General features: G+C 56.0%; 1 protein-coding gene across 1 annotated transcript in view; it reads left to right on the top strand.

Moving 5' to 3' along the window:
- The first annotated feature begins 1,444 nt into the window (after positions 1–1,444).
- SLC11A1 (solute carrier family 11 member 1) overlaps positions 1,445–15,886 on the top strand; it is a 29,538-nt gene continuing 15,096 nt past the window's right edge. Inside the window, exons 1-4 of the mRNA XM_037912980.2 lie at positions 1,445–1,569; positions 8,208–8,335; positions 12,512–12,634; positions 13,897–14,016. Of these exons, the coding sequence (XP_037768908.1) occupies positions 1,551–1,569; positions 8,208–8,335; positions 12,512–12,634; positions 13,897–14,016 (390 nt within the window). The 5' untranslated portion in view covers positions 1,445–1,550. The remainder of the gene's footprint in view (positions 1,570–8,207; positions 8,336–12,511; positions 12,635–13,896; positions 14,017–15,886) is intronic.

Here is a 15,886-nt window from a genome sequence, read left to right on the forward strand (position 1 = left end):
AACTCTGCATATAAAATGATGGGGTCTAAATTAGCTGTTCCCACTCAAGACAGAGATCTGGGAGTCATCGTGGCTAGATCTGTGAACACATCTGCTCAATGTGCAGTCAAAACAGCGAACAGGATGTTGGGAATCATTAGCAAAGGGATAGAGAATAAAATAGAAAATGCCACTCTCTAAATCCTTGGTACGCCCACACCTTGAATACTGAATGCTGCATGCAGTTCTGGTCACCCCATCTCAAAAAAGATATACATCCAAACTGGGAAAGGTACAGAGAAGGGCAACCAAAATGATTAGGGGGATGGAACAGCTTCTGTATGAGGAGCGATTAAAGTCTGGGACATTCAGCTTGGAAAAGAGACGACTAAGAGGGGATATGAGAGAGGTCTATACAATCATGACTGATATGGAGAAAGTAAATAAGGAAGTGTCACTTAATCCTTCTCATAACACAAGAACTAGGGGCCACCAAATGAAATTAATAGGCAGCAGGTTCCAAAGGAACAAAAGGAAGTATTTCTTCACACAGCACACAGTCAACCTGTGGAACTCCTTGCCAGAGGACATTGTGAAGGCCAAGACTATAACAAGTATCAGGGGGTAGCCGTGTTAATCTGTATCCACAAAAACAACAAGGAGTCCGCTGGCACCTTAAAGACTAACAGATTGATTTGAGCATAAGCTTTTGTGGGTAAAAACCCCACTTCTTCAGGGGCATCTGAAGAAGTGGGGTTTTTACCCATGAAGGCTTATGCTCAGATAAATCGGTTTGTCTTTAGGACCATAACAGGGTTCAAAAAAGAACGAGATAAGTTCCTGGAGGACAGGTCCATCAGTGGCTATTAGCCAGGATGGGCAGGGATGGTGTCCTGAGTCTTCTGTTTGCCAGAAGCTGGGAATGGCGACAGGGGATGGATCACTGGATGATTCCCTGTTCGGTTCACTCCCTCTGGGGCACCTGGCCCTGGCCACTGCCGGCAGACAGGACACTGGGCTGGACGGACCTTGGGTCTGATCCAGTCTGGCGGCTCTTAGGTGTATGTCCCACCCCATGCACAGCGCCTGTGTGTGTATCTAATGCTGATGAAGGGCCCTGGGTTCAAGTCCTGAGGTCTCCCACCCTCTTTCTCCACAGGCCGGCTGAGCTGCCCTCCTGCCGCCCCCTCCCCCGGGCTCAACCCCGAGCCTTAGGACCCATCCCGGCACCTGACCGGCTGGGGCGGCTGAGGACCCCCCCCCCCCCCGACTCACTGCCCGGGGCCACTCGTCGGTAGCAAGGGCCAGTCCTCGCCGCGTTTGAGCCGGGGGGGGGGGGGGTGATCCCAAACCCGCCCCCAGGGAAAGGGAGGCACTTGCGGACTTCCCGATGCTGATGCGTCCCTGAGCTCAGCGCTGGCGGGGGGCGGGGGGAGAGGCACAAAGCTCGGCTCCCTCCCAGCCTGGGGCACTTCCTCCTCGGCTCCTCCGGCCGGCCAGGGGCGCCGAGCTGCCGGGCGGGCGGCGGGGGGCTGCTTTCCCCGGATCGGGACCGTCGGACCCCAGCCCACATGGCGCCCCCGGAGCCAGGTGAGCGCCCCCTCCCGTCGGTTCTTCCTGCCGGACAGCTCCGGGACCCCCCACCCCCCACTCCCCGGGCCCCATCTGACCCCCGGCCCGCTGGGGTCCCTTTCCCCCCAGCTCTCCCCGCTCCAGGCTGGGCGCTGCGCTCCTGGCTGCTTCCCCGTCTCCCCAGAGCCCCCGGCAGGCCAGAGCCAGCGCAGCCGGGGCTCCGGGGCTTCAGAGCCCGAGGGGAAATCCCCTGCAGCCCATCCCCTCGGGGCCAGGGCAGGGGCCTTCCCTGCAGTCTGGGCCCCGGGGTTTGGGGGCCGGACTCCCACGCATGGGCCGTGTCTGGGAAGGGGCTCTCCGCCTCCCCTGGCCCGGAGCATCACCCCCGCACCCCCCGCTTGGAGCCCCTGGCAGCCAGGAAACGTGGTGTCCAGGGGGATGGGGCTCAGGGACCAGCCATGGGGCAAATGGGATCGGACGTGGGGGTGAATGGAAGCCCTGCCAAGGGCTCCCTTTGCTGGCATGACCCGGCGCACTGCTCTCGGTTCCCCTTCGATCCCTCCTCCCCGCTTGGTGCCAGCTGCAGGGACAGGGATGCAGACAGTGTGGGCAGAGCATGCCACCAACTTCGCTCTTCAGTTCCCCTTCCAAGGGAAACACCAGTGAACTTCCTTGCCCTCTGCTGAGCAGCTGTTCCCACCGATCCCCTCCCTAGATCTTCACCTCAGCCTCTCTCCAGCTGCCCTGCTTCCCACCCCCTCGCCTCCTTTGCCCCCTCCTCCTTCCTTTGACCCTCTGTTAACTGTGGGCCTGGACCAAACCCCGCTGGAGTCTCTACGAGACTTTCCAGGATCCAGGCCTGATCCCCCGCCAGCAACACCCCACCCAAAACTAGTACAAAACCCGAAGGAAATCAAACAAGCCCAACTGCTGGCTGCTCTAATATGCCATTTGCTGCCCACCGCTCTGATCAGTCCCTTCCCCGCTCCTACCCCCCAGGACAGACTGTCTGTTTAGACTGTTAGCTCTTTGGGGCAGAGACTGGCTCTCACGCTGCATCTGTGCAGCACCCAATGCCACAGGGCCCTGATCTGGGTACTCATCGGGTGCCTTAAAGGATTAATGGGCTAATTAAAACATGCACAGATGAATTCTCAGACACAGGATTGCAAGCGTTGCCAGACTGTTGCCAGACTGTCCCACGTCCCACTAGCCCGGTATCCTGTCTCGGGCAGCGGCCAGCCCTGGCTGCTCCAGAGGAAAGCATTAGAAGCCTGCAATAGCCGATGCTGGATAATAGGAAGAGACCAGCGCAGGACCTGGAGAGGGTGGTTTAATAACCCTCCCAGAGCTTTTCTTAGCATGATCACTCTGGATCTTCTTGTTAGCCACACATATATCCAGCCCCTTTAAAAAATCTTGCTAAGTTCTTGACCTCAATTGCTTCTTGTGGCAATGAGTTCCGCAGTCTAATTCCCTTTGTTGGACAGAGTTGTTTCCTCTGACCAGTTTTGAACTTTTTTCAGAGTAACAGCCGTGTTAGTCTGTATTCGCAAAAAGAAAAGGAGTACTTGTGGCACCTTAGAGACTAACCAATTTATTTGAGCATAAGCTTTCGTGAGCTACATCCGATGAAGTGAGCTGTAGCTCATGAAAGCTTATGCTCAAATAAAATAGTTTTGAACTTGACACCTTTTGAAATACCAGACGCTGTCCTGGTATCCCCAAAACGCTGGGTGGCACTTTCAATCTTGGTGGGGGCTGGCAGATAACCACCACTTCCTGGCAACAGGCTCAGTCCGATGGTGGGGAGAAGGGGATCCTGCTCCCATGGGAATGCAGCAGGGGAAAAGCCAGAACTTTGCAGATCCTTGTAAAGAAAATTCTACTCAGCCCATCTGTATATGTGTAATGGCAGCCAAATCACTTAACAGTGTGAGCCCCCGTTCCCCATCTGTGAAATGGGAGTAATGGTCCTTCCTTTCTCTTATCTCTTACTGTGAGCTCTTCAGCTGGGACTGTCTCTTGCCATGTGCATGTACAGCGCCTAGCACGGTGGGCTGTGATCCTGGCTGGGACCTCTTAATGCTATGGGAATATAAACAATAACAATTCCCCAAGTCCTATGCGGGCCGGCTGGGCCCTTCCTCTGGGATTAATGGATTCGGTCCTTTTAAAGCCGATTTTAACAAACTCCGTGTAGCCCCGAGAATCTCTCTGCTCCATTAAAGAGAAACCCAGAGCCAGGCAGCTCCTACCCCTTATGCACTATCCGGTTCCTCATAGGGCTGCCAGTCAGAGGAGGGGTGGGAGACGGGCTAGCTGGGTGGGGAGGGGGGTGAAAGAGAGGAATACACAGGAGGAGCCGGGGGTGGGTTCTCAGCCCTATTTGTTCCCTGCCAGCCCCGGGAATAGGTGTCCCTGGTCTGGAGAGGTGGCAGGGAGTAACCCTGCTCCAAACCAGGTGCACATACCTGGTGCACATACGGGGACTAACTGTAAAAGGCATAAGAACATAAGAACGGCCAGACTGGGTCAGACCACAGGTCCATCCAGCCCAGCATCCTGTCTGCCGACAGTGGCCAATACCAGGTGCCCCAGAGGGAGTGAACTTAACAAGTAATGATCAAGTGATCTCTCTCCTGCCATCCATCTCCACCCTCTGACAAACAGAGGCTAGGGACACCATTCCTTACCCATCCTGGCTAATAGCCATGAATGGGCTTAACCTCCATGAATTTATCCAGTTCTCTTTTAAACCCTCCTATAGTCCTAGCCTTCACAACCTCCTCAGGCAAGGAGTTCCACAGGTTGATTGTGCGCTGAGTGAAGAAGAACTTCCTTTTATCTGTTTTAAGCCTGCTGTCCATTAATTTCAGTTGGTGGCCCCTAGTTCTTATATTATGGGAACAAGTAAATAACTTTTCCTTATTCCCTTTCTCCACACCACTCATGAGTTTATAGACCTCTATCACATCCCCCCTTAGTCTCCTCTTTTCCAAGCTGAAAAGTCCTAGCCTCTTTAATCTCTCCTCCTATGGGACCTGTTCCAAACCCCTCATCATTTTAGTTGCCCTTTTCAGAACCTTTTCTAATGCCAGCATATCTTCTTTGAGATGAGGGGACCACATCTGTATGCACTATTCAAGATATGGGCGTACGATGGATTTATATAAGGGGGAGGTCCTGGATGACTGGAAAAAGGCTAATGTAGTGCCCATCTTTAAAAAAGGGAAGAAGGAGGATCTGGGGAACTACAGGCCAGTCAGCCTCACCTCAGTCCCTGGAAAAATCATGGAGCAGGTCCTCAAGGAATCAATTCTGAAGCACTTAGAGGAGAGGAAAGTGATCAGGAACAGTCAGCATGGATTCACCAAGGGAAGGTCATGCCTGACCAACCTGATTGCCTTCTCTGATGAGATAATTGGCTCTGTGGATGAGGGGAAAGCAGTGGATGTGTTGTTCCTTGCCTTTAGCAAAGCTTTTGACACGGTCTCACACAGTATTCTTGCCAGCAAGTTAAAGAAGTATGGGCTGGATGAATGGACGATAAGGTGGATAGAAAGCTGGCTAGATCATCGGGCTCAGCGGGTAGTGATCAATGGCTCCATGTCTAGTTGGCAGCCGATATCAAGCAGAGTGCCCCAAGGGTCGGTCCTGGGGCAATATCTTCATTAATGTTCAATATCTTCATTAATGATCTGGAGGATGGTGTGGATTGCACCCTCAGCAAGTTTGCAGATGACACTAACCTGGGAGGAGAGGTAGATACGCTGGAGGGTAGGGATAGGATACAGAGGGACCTAGACAAATTGGAGGATTGGGCCAAAAGAAATCTGATGAGGTTCAACAAGGACAAGTGCAGAGTCCTGCACTTAGGACGGAAGAATCCCTTGCACCGCTACAGACTAGGGACCGAATGGCTAGGCAGCAGTTCTGCAGAAAAGGACCTAGGGGTTACAGTGGACAAGAAGCTGGCTATGAGTCAGCAGTGTGCCCTTGTTGCCAAGGAGGCTAACGGCATTTTGGGATGTATAAGTACGGGCATTGCCAGTAGATCGAGGGACGTGATCGTTCCCCTCTATTCGACACTGGTGAGGCCTGATCTGGAGTACTGTGTCCAGTTTTGGGCCCCACACTACAAGAAGGATGTGGAAAAATTGGAAAGAGTCCAGCGGAGGGCAACAAAAATGATTAGGGGACTGGAGCACATGACTTATGAGGAGAGGCTGAGGGAACTGGGGATGTTTAGTCTTCAGAAGAGAAGAATGAGGGGGGATTTGATAGCTGCTTTCAACTACCTGAAAGGGGGTTCCAAAGAGGATGGAGCTCAGCTGTTCTCAGTGATAGCAGACGACAGCACAAGGAGCAATGGTCTCAAGTTGCAGTGGGGGAGGTCTAGGTTGGATATTAAGAAAAACTATTTCACTAGGAGGGTAGTGAAGCACTGGAATGGGTTATCTGGGAGGTGGTGGGATCTGCTTCCTTTGAGATTTATAAGGCCCGGCTTGACAAAGCCCTGGCTGGGATAATTTAGTTGGGGATTGGTCCTGCTTTGAGCAGGGGGTGGGACTAGATGACCTCCTGAGGTCCCTTCCAACCATGATATTCTATGATTCTAAGGGCAATAAGATATTCTCCGTCTTATTCTCTATCCTTTTTTTAATGATTCCTAACATCCCGTTTGCTTTTTTGACTGCCACTGCACACTGCTTGGATTTCTTCAGAGAACTATCCACGGTGACTCCAAGATCTTTTTCCTGATTAGTTGTAGCTAAATTAGCCCCCATCACATTGTATGTGTAGTTGGGGTTATTTTTTCCAGTATGCATTACTTGACATTTATCCACATTAAATTTCATTTGCCATTTTGTTGCCCAATCACTTAGTTTTGTGAGATCTTTTTGAAGTTCTTCACGGTCTGCTTTGGTCTTAACTATCTTGAGCAGTTTAGTATCGGCTGCAAACTTTGCCACCTCGCTGTTTACCCCTTTCTCCAGGTCCTTTATGAATAGATTGAATAGGACTGACCCTTGGGGAACACCACTAGTTACCGCTCGGCATTCTGAAAATTTACCATTTATTCCTACCCTTTGTTCCCTGTCTTTTAACCAGTTCTCAGTCCATGAAAGGACCTTCCCTCTTATCCCATGACAACTTAATTTACGTAAGAGCCTTTGGTGAGGGGCCTTGTCAAAGGCTTTCTGGAAATCTAAGAACACTATATCCACTGGATCCCCCTTGTCCACATGTTTGTTGACCCCCTCAAAGAACTCTAATAGATCAGTAAGACATGATCTCCCTTTGCAGAAACCATGTTGACTTTTGTGCAACAATTTATGCTCTTCTATGTGTCTGACAATTTTATTCTTTACTATTGTTTCAACTAATTTGCCCGATACTGACGTTAGACTTACCGGTCTGTAATTGCCAGGATCACCTCTAGAGCCCTTCTTAAATATTGGCGTAACATTAGCTATCTTCCAGTCATTGGGTACAGTAGCTGATTTAAAGGACAGGTTACAAACCATAGTTAACAGTTCCGCAATCTCACACTGGAGTTCTTTCGGAACTCGTGGGCGAATGCCATCGGGTCCCGGTGACTTGGTACTGTTAAGTTTCTCAATTAATTCCAAAACCTCCTCCAGTGACACTTCAGTCTGTGACAATTCCTCAGATTTGTCACCTACAAAAGACGGCTCAGGTTTGGGAAACTCCCTCACATCCTCAGCCGTGAAGACTGAAACAAAGAATTCATTTAGTTTCTCGGCAATGCCTTTATCGTCTTTAAGTGCTCCTTTTGTATCGCGATCGTCCAGGGCCCCCACTGGTTGTTTAGCAGGCTTCCTGCTTCTGATGTACTTAAAAAACATTTTTTTTAAGCCTTATGGCTTGTTCCTAGGGAGTTCCCTGTAGGAGCCCCCTGGTGCAAGCCCCTAGTTCCCTCTGGCGCAGAGAGAGTCCCCAACCCCTGCTGTACCCCTGGGTTGATGCTAGTGGGCCCCACATGAGCCGACACCAGAGTGAGTCAGCCGCAGTAGCTCTGCCTGCCTGGAACCTGCCACCCGGGCACCAGCCTTCTGCGGCTGGACATCAGGAGCCGGTTATTGGTTACCAAGGTGACGGAATAGCAATGTACTGATTTCTCCTTGCCCTGGCACCCCCGGGAAGCTGCTGGAAGTTGAGGCGCAAGATACAGGTAGGGGGACCCAGAGGTGCCTGCAGCCATATGCACGTTACCCCCAGTGCGTTTGCATCCCATTGGCGGGGGTACCATGGGGGGGGCAGGGCTGCTCAGAGTGGGGGGCGAAAGGAGCAGTTTGCCCCGGGCTGTCTATTTGAGAAGGACCCCAAACCGATGTGATCCAGCATGCGGGGTCACATTATGCTCCCCTGCCAGGCCAAACCTGAGGGCGCTGTGACCCCACGCACCAGGTCACGACGCCCAGCACGGGGAGCTGGGCCCAGCCCCACAGCGGAGGAGCCGAGCCACAGCTGCGGGGTGAGTGCAGTTGTCCATATCAGGTGACAGGATTTCTGGGGGCACCCTCCAATATTTCAGGGTGGGGATGGGGGGGGCAAGTTATGCCTTCCCCGGAGGATGCTGGAGTGAAATGGACACGTTCGTTGATTTTCCTTTGCTTTGGCTTCCCCAGGCAGCGGGAGGTCCCAGCGGCGGAATCAGAGGGGCCAGAACTACAGCACAATGGGACCCCCAGAATCGCAGCCACGCCGGGATCAGACGTACCTGGATGAGAAGATCGCCATCCCGGATGTGGGAGGGGTAGGTCCCACCAATGTCTCGGCACGGAGGTCTGATCTCCCCACTGCCACAAGCATAGCAGGCACTTGAAGTGGGGAGGCAGACTGGGCCAGTCCATAGGGCACCAGGCTGGTCGTCAGGATGCCTGGGTTCTATTTTATTGTGGGCCAGTCACAGCCCGGCTCCAGGCCTCAGTTTCCCCTACTGTACACAGGGGCTCATGCTGTTGGCTTTCTTTGCTGCAGTGCTCTGAGATCTCTGGATGGACAGCTCCTCGTGGAAGTGCTGAGCTCTGTAACAGTGAGGCAGAGCTGGCCTGGTCACTAATAATAATCATCTGCACTTCTTCCATGGCGTTTTTTTACCTCTCAACGCTGCATGGCGAGGGGCATTAGCCCCACTTTACAGATGGGGAAACTGAGGCACAGCGCTCTGCGGCGACCGGCCCAAGGTCACCCAGCAAGTCAAAAGCAGGACTAGCCCCTAGGTCTCCTGCTGTCTGCACTGATGCATTCGCCACTAGAACACAGCGCCTCCCCTCGCTGGCTTTCCCGTGGTCCCTCCGCTGTGTCCCCACTGACATCCACGGACCCCAAAGCTCCTCTGCGGTGGGTGAGTGGGGGTTTCCAGGCACAGGGGATACCAGGGCAGCCTATTGGCCTGTGATTCCCGTCTGAGCCGAGCCACCAGGGCTTTTCTCCAACACCAGAAAGGCGAAATGGAAGAAGTTTCATTCTGGTTCTTCCAAGCAGGATGCTAGTGAGAACAGACCCACGCAGTGTTTTTGCTACATACCCATGAGAGGCTGCACTGGGATGGTGACCTGCAGTGCTGAGAACTGGGGCAAGGGTGGCTCTTGTTTTGGGCTTTTAAAAGGAAGGGAGTTCTTGGCATTACAAATTCAGGCTTTGTGTCCTCACTGCATTTCCGGGGAGCCCGGCGCGCCAGCAGGATTGGGACAGCGCACACCGTGCAGAAGTGAAACCCGCTTAGCTGGGAGGGGAAGTGAGTCTTGTTCAGACTGTTTAGTGCTCTGTTTTCTTACCACCCCTTGAACTCAAATGCCTTGAGGATGGTTAGGAGAAAGGCTGTCCGTGTGAAAGGCTTAACAGCCCGGCCTCTTTCAGGTAAGGCCTCCTGCTGCATGTCTCTGGGTTTCCAAAGAATTTGCCGTCAAAATGCAGGGAAGATAGGAGCTGACATGCCTGGTATTTTCTGTGGTTAAAAAAATAAGCAGAAAAAAACATTTAAAAAAATCCCTTTCAAGCTTTTTTCATCCATCATCAGTGGGCCTGTCCCAATATTCTCCCTTTGCCGATCACCGTTACAAACCCCAGCCAGGGACTGGAGCTGGACTCAACATGCAGAATGTGGATGGGAACTAAGATCCTGGTTTCAACCCCTGGAAAGCAAAGTGGGGGTTGAATCCTGGGTTTGCTGGCTTGGCCCATCTCTGGGGGATCTTATGGCTCAGGGCCTGGAGCTGGGCTGACCTCTCAGGCAGGAGCTCCAATCCCGGCCAGGGTGGTGGTCATGGAGAGTTCTCCCCGGGTCCTGGCACAGCACCCATCACCAGGTGCTGCTGTCCCGGGTGACATGAGCTGAGGGGCGAGGGGGGTTCACACCAGTTCCTAGTGGCTAAGTTTCAAAATCTCAGGGGGAATTAACCAGGCTCCTAATGGGCGCCGACTTTCTTCTTTCCGGGGGGTGCTTCCACTCCTCCGCTTTGCCCCGAGGCCTTGCCCCCGCTCCGCACCAACCCCACGGCCCCACCCTCACTCCACCTTTTCCTGTCCCCCGCTCCGCCCCGCCCCGCCCCACCCCAGGCCCCACCCTCACTCCACCTCTTCCTGCCCCCACTCTGCACCACACCCATGGCCCCACCCCCACTCCACCTCTTCCTGCCCCCGCTCCGCCCCCCCAGACCTCACCCCCACTCTACCTCTTCCTGCCCCCCACTCCGCCCCCGCCAGACCCCATCCTCACTCCACCTCTTCCTGTCCCCCGCTCCGCCCCACCCCACCCCAGGCCCCACCCTCACTCCACCTCTTCCTGCCCCCACTCCGCACCACCCCCACGGCCCCACCCCCACTCCACCTCTTTCTGCCCCCGCTCCGTCACCTCCCCCATTGCCCTACCCTCACTCCACCTCTTCCTGCCCCCACTCCGCACCACCCCCATGGCCCACCCCCACTCCACCTCTTTCTGCCCCCAGTCCGCCCCGCCCCAGACCCCACCCTCTCTCCACCTCTTTCTGCCCCCGCTCCGCCACCTCCCCCATTGCCCTACCCTCACTCCACCTCTTCCTGTCCCCCACTCCGCCCCCCCAGACCCCACCCCCACTCCACCTCTTCCTGCCCCCTCTCCGCCCCCCTGGCCCCACCTTCACTGCACCCCTTCCTGCCCCCACTCAGCCCCCCCAGGCCCCACCCTCACTCCACCTCTTCCCACCCCCGCTCTGTCCCCTCCCCCCAGTGCCTCCTGCCTGCCGCTGAACAGCTGATCCGCGGGTGCCTGGTGGGTGCTGAGCACCCACTATTGTTTCCCGTGGGTGCTCCAGCCCCGGAGCACCCATGGAGTCAGCACCTGGCTGGCAGGCCCAGCAGAGAGGACCAGGACCAAATGGGCCCTGGGGAGTGATCTCCTGTCTCCCGCTAGACTGAGTTTGCCCCCGCAAGGTGGAGGGGAGCCTGCCCCATTGCCATGCTAGACGGCACTGACGTATCCTATCAGCCCAGTGGGGGCTGAGGCTGGGATGGGGAGTAACTCTCTGCGGGGGGGACCTGGGGTTTCCCCATCAGACCCCTTAGTCTTGTCCCACTCCCTGCGCCCCACAGCCCACCGAGCCTGGCAGTAGGGTGGGTTCCTGTGTCTTTATGGGAGAGCCAGCCCCCCATGGCCATCGCTCAGCTCCGCTTGAGTGCCCAGTGGGCACCAGAGGCAGGTACCAGGGGGTCGCTGGGGAGAGCTTTGCTGTGGCGATTGACTCAGGGCAGCTGCATCTCCTGCCCTCTGACGGGGGTGGGGGCATGTGTCCAGAGGCCGATCTCCCCTTGGTGCCAGGAGTTGGGGCTGCCTTTGCCTAGAGACCCTAGTGCTGATGGCCTGGACACGGCCAGGCTGGTCCAATCCCCACCCTCTGGTGGGAGATAGAGACCCTCCGGCCCGCACCATTTCGTAAATCAGAGAAAGTGAGAGACACGAGACCAGAGAGATGCTGACCTCAGCCAAGGACAGCGCTCCCAGGGTTAAGAAAGAGGAACTGGGAGTCAGGAGGTGAGGGGGCAGGCCCTTCCTGCGCTAGAAGGGACGGAAGGAACTCGTGGGTCGGGGAAAAGGAAGCGGGGTGGATGTGACACATGGGGGCCACACACAGGCCTGGCCTCCACCCTGCTCAGGCTGTGAAAAATGTCACACCCTGTGTGACGTCCTTAGCTCGCCCTAACCCACCTTGCGGGCACAGCTTGGGCAATGGAAGAATTAATCCCATTAGCCAAGCTGCTGTAACACGGACCTCCCCACAGACACCACCGAGCGGCAGTGGGGATCGAACCCCCGGTCGCCAGTCCCCAAAGCAAAAGGCCCTGCCAGCTGAGTTAGAGGAGCGGCTACACAGCTGGGCATATGATGGTGCATTGGGAACAGAACCTGTCTGATGCCGGGCGTGGGGCTCACACTGGCCACGGTAACCACCACAGGCCAGCTCCAGCAGCGGGCTATTCAGGGACGGCTCTGAGACCAATTCCCTGGGTCAAAGTCCCAGGTGCAGTGCTGCCGTCTCTGGCCTCTGGCATTAGAGCCAGCTTCCTTTAATCAGCGGCTGGCACCCCGGGGGAGGGTTGTGGGACCAACCTGTGGCTGGGGTGGGGGATGTGGCAGGATGCTGCCCTCAGGTGTCACTCAACAGGCCTGCGTATCCCATCAGTCCACGCCTGCCCCTCCCCAGCCCCGCCACCCCAGCCTGGTCTCTTCCTCTGCACTTCGAGCTGCGGAGATCTGGGGCATGCGCTTTGCAAAGTGCCCGTCGCCCAGCGTGGCACATGCCGGCGCATTCCAACCCTGCCGTGGGGGCCATAGAGGGATTGACCCTTCGGAGCCGCGCCTCCCCTATGCTGAGCAGCGGGGAAGCCAGGACAGGGGGCTCATGATGGCTGCTTCCCCTCTGCCCTAACCCCCGATGCAACTTTCCCTTCACAGCCCGGCTTCAGCTTCCGGAAGCTGTGGGCTTTCACCGGCCCTGGGTTCCTCATGAGCATTGCCTTTCTGGACCCGGGGAACATCGAGTCAGACCTGCAGTGCGGGGCCGTCGCTGGGTTCAAGGTGAGTGGGGGGGGCGGGGCACGGTGGGGGGGGGGCGCGTTGGCCAGTGACACCCGTGCCGGCCTCAGCCAGGAAGAGCAGCCTTGTGTAATGCTCCTCCGAGGTGGCTCCCTTCGTAACAGCCAGCTGGGAGCTGGCCACTAACAGCACCAGGCCGGGTCATGGCGGGCGACCAGGAGAGCATCCTCCATTGGCTGCCTGCAGGCACCGGGCTCCCAGCACGGCTCATGGGGTAGGGGATGTGCCAGACTGGCGTGTGGGCCAAGCTTGCCATACCATAGGCACCACGTGTCTGGCGGCCGAAGCACGTGTCAGCCTCCTGGCAGCTGGCCGGCGCCGCTCCGCCCCGGGTGCGCGTCCGTCAATACCACCCTGGGGCTCCCAGCGCTTTGGGACAGGTCTGTACCGCGCCTTGCACTACGGGGCCATGATCCCAGGTCTGGGGTTTGCAGGCTCTACCACAATAGCCCCCCAGCAAGCACCGATCATTAAGGTAACGAGGTAGCAGGTGTATGCCGCACACCCAGCCGCCCCACACAACTGAGGCCACAGCCCCAGCTCCCCCCTCTCTGCTCACGCTGGCTCTGGTGTGGGTTCCCTGGGGTCTGGCTCTACTGCGGTGGGTTCAAAGTCCTGTCTGGGGTATGGAGGGGACCTTCCCGGACCCCTAGCCCAGAGGTTCTCAACATTTTTCTTTCTTAACCCCCCCCCCCGGCATGCTATAAAAACTCCACGGCCCCCCTGTGCCCCAATAACTAGTTTTCTGCATACACAAGCCAGGGCCGGTGTTAGAGGGTAGCAAGCAGGGCAGTTGCCTGGGGCCCCATGCTACAGGGGTCCCCACAAAGCCACATTGCTCAGGCTTCGGCTTCAGGCCCAGGCAGCGGGGCTGCGGCTTTCTGCCCTGGGCCCCAGCGAGTCTAATGCTGGCCCTCCTTGGCAGCCCCCCTGAAACCTGATCGAGGCCCCCTAGAGGGGCCGGACCCCTGGTTGAGAAGCACCGGGCCAGGCTATCCCTCGCTGACCCAGAGTCATTCAGCCTGCAGGCAGGGGGCCTGCCCCAGTGAAGTCAATGGGAGTTTTACCACCGACTCCCCTGGGGACAGGACCAGGGCTGGTGTGTTCAGGTGAAGCTGCCGGCGCTTTGCTGTAGCTTCTGTCTCCTGATCTCTCCTGGGCTGGGCTGGCTCCTGGAGCCCCTGCTGAGAGGCTCTGCGCGTGCCCGCTCTGCCCTCCAACAGCCTGCCCCTCCATTGCTCTAGCTGCTGTGGGTGCTGCTCTGGGCCACCATCCTGGGGCTGCTGTGCCAGCGGCTGGCTATCAGGCTGGGTGTCGTCACGGGAATGGACCTGGGCGAGGTCTGCTATCAGTACTACCCAAAGGTGAGTGCCGAGGCCCCGGGCGGGCGCCGCGGGTCGCAGCCGGAAGCCTCACCCCGCAGGGGCGGATGGCGGGGAGCTTCGGCCACCGAGGTCCGGAGAGCAGCGAGCCCGGGCTGGGCTGCAGGGAGAGCCCCCAGGCTGTTGACATTGGCCCGGGCACGCTGGCCGGCGAGACAGGAGTTCAGCGAGCCCAGGAGGAGGCTGCAGCCATTTGTCTGGGTTCCTCTGGCCTCGGTCGCCAGCCCCGCAGTTCAGATTCGTGCCCGGCTTTGCAGCATCAAATGGCTGCGTTGGGTTTTTCAACCCTTGGGTGGATTTGGGGTCACTGGAAAGGGTGGGGCTGGTGGGATTGGACACAACCAGCTACAGTGCAGGACGGTGCTTTACAAACACACACACACTCTGTGTGGGCTCTGGTGATGCCCCTCAGTCCCGACCTGCAGCCCCCTGCTAGCCCAGCCCGTTCAATGAACGTGGGGATCATTCCCTAGAGAATTCTACAAACTTTAAAGTCACACTGTGTGACAAAAGAAAAGGAGGACTTGTGGCACCTTAGAGACTAACCAATTTATTTGAGCATGAGCTTTCATGAGCTACAGCTCACTTCATCGGATGCATACTGTGGAAATTGCAGAAGACATTATATACTATTATATATATATATTATATACTATACATTATATACGATTATATATATATATATATATTATATATTATATAAATATGCTATTACCAGCAGGAGAGTGAGTTTGTGTGTGTGGTTTTTGGAGGAGGGTGAGGGGGTGAGAGAACCTGGATTTCTGCAGGAAATGGCCCACCTTGATTATCATACACATTGTGAAGAGAGTGGTCACTTTGGATGGGCTATTACCAGCAAGAGAGTGAGTTTGTCTGTGGGGGGGCGGAGGGTGAGAAAACCTGGATTTGTGCTGGAAATGGCCCAACTTGATGATCACTTTAGATAAGCTATTACCAGCAGGAGAGTGGGGTGGGAGGAGGTATTGTTTCATGGTGTCTGTGTATATAATAATGTCTTCTGCAATTTCCACAGTATGCATCCGATGAAGTGAGCTGTAGCTCACGAGAGCTCATGCTCAAATAAATTGGTTAGTCTCTAAGGTGCCACAAGTCCTCCTTTTCTTTTGGTGAATACAGACTAACACGGCTGTTACTCTGAAAACTGTGTGAGGATGTGACGCAGCAGGGAGGGGGGAGTGTTGACCTGGGAATGTGCCCTGGGGATGGGAGACCTGAGAGCCTGTCACCTGAGCCAGGAGGGGGAGGGGGAGGTGACACCTCTGCCCAGGAATGTGAACAGAGGCTGCAGGAGGGAGCCTGCTGGGGGGGGGGTTAGTTTCAGTTTGGGGCTGGGTGGAGGAACACAGGGAACCCCAGGGCTGGGGTCTAAGCTCCCTGCTCCCCCAGAAGGACTTGACTGAGGGGTCCTGGGTGTACCCACAAGCTCTGTTTTGGACTGTGTTCCTGTTGTCCAATAAACCTTCCGTTTTACTGGCGGGCTGAGAGTCTCAGTGAATCCCAGGAAGAGGGGTGCAGGGCCTGGACTCCCCCACACTCCGTGACACACTGAGCCCATAAGACATGTGGCTAGGGAGAATCCTAATTAACCCTGGGCAAACAGCCCTGGGGCTCTGAGACGCAGAGCGAGCCCACGCCAGGTTCTTCCCGAGGGGAGGGCTGACCAGAGTGTGGGGTTAGCGTCAAGTGGAGTATATGGTTACCTCGCTAAGCTCCTGGGTAGCTCAAATGAACGGCAGGAGCAGACAAGCCCTTTAGGAAGCGGGAGGCTGTTCCCCCGTCAGAGCTCTCTGCAATCAGGGGTGAGGAATCCAACCGTATATTATACCCCAGA

The sequence above is a fragment of the Chelonia mydas genome, chromosome 11 (genome assembly GCF_015237465.2).
Source record: "Chelonia mydas isolate rCheMyd1 chromosome 11, rCheMyd1.pri.v2, whole genome shotgun sequence".
In the NCBI taxonomy this organism is placed as follows: domain Eukaryota; kingdom Metazoa; phylum Chordata; order Testudines; family Cheloniidae; genus Chelonia; species Chelonia mydas.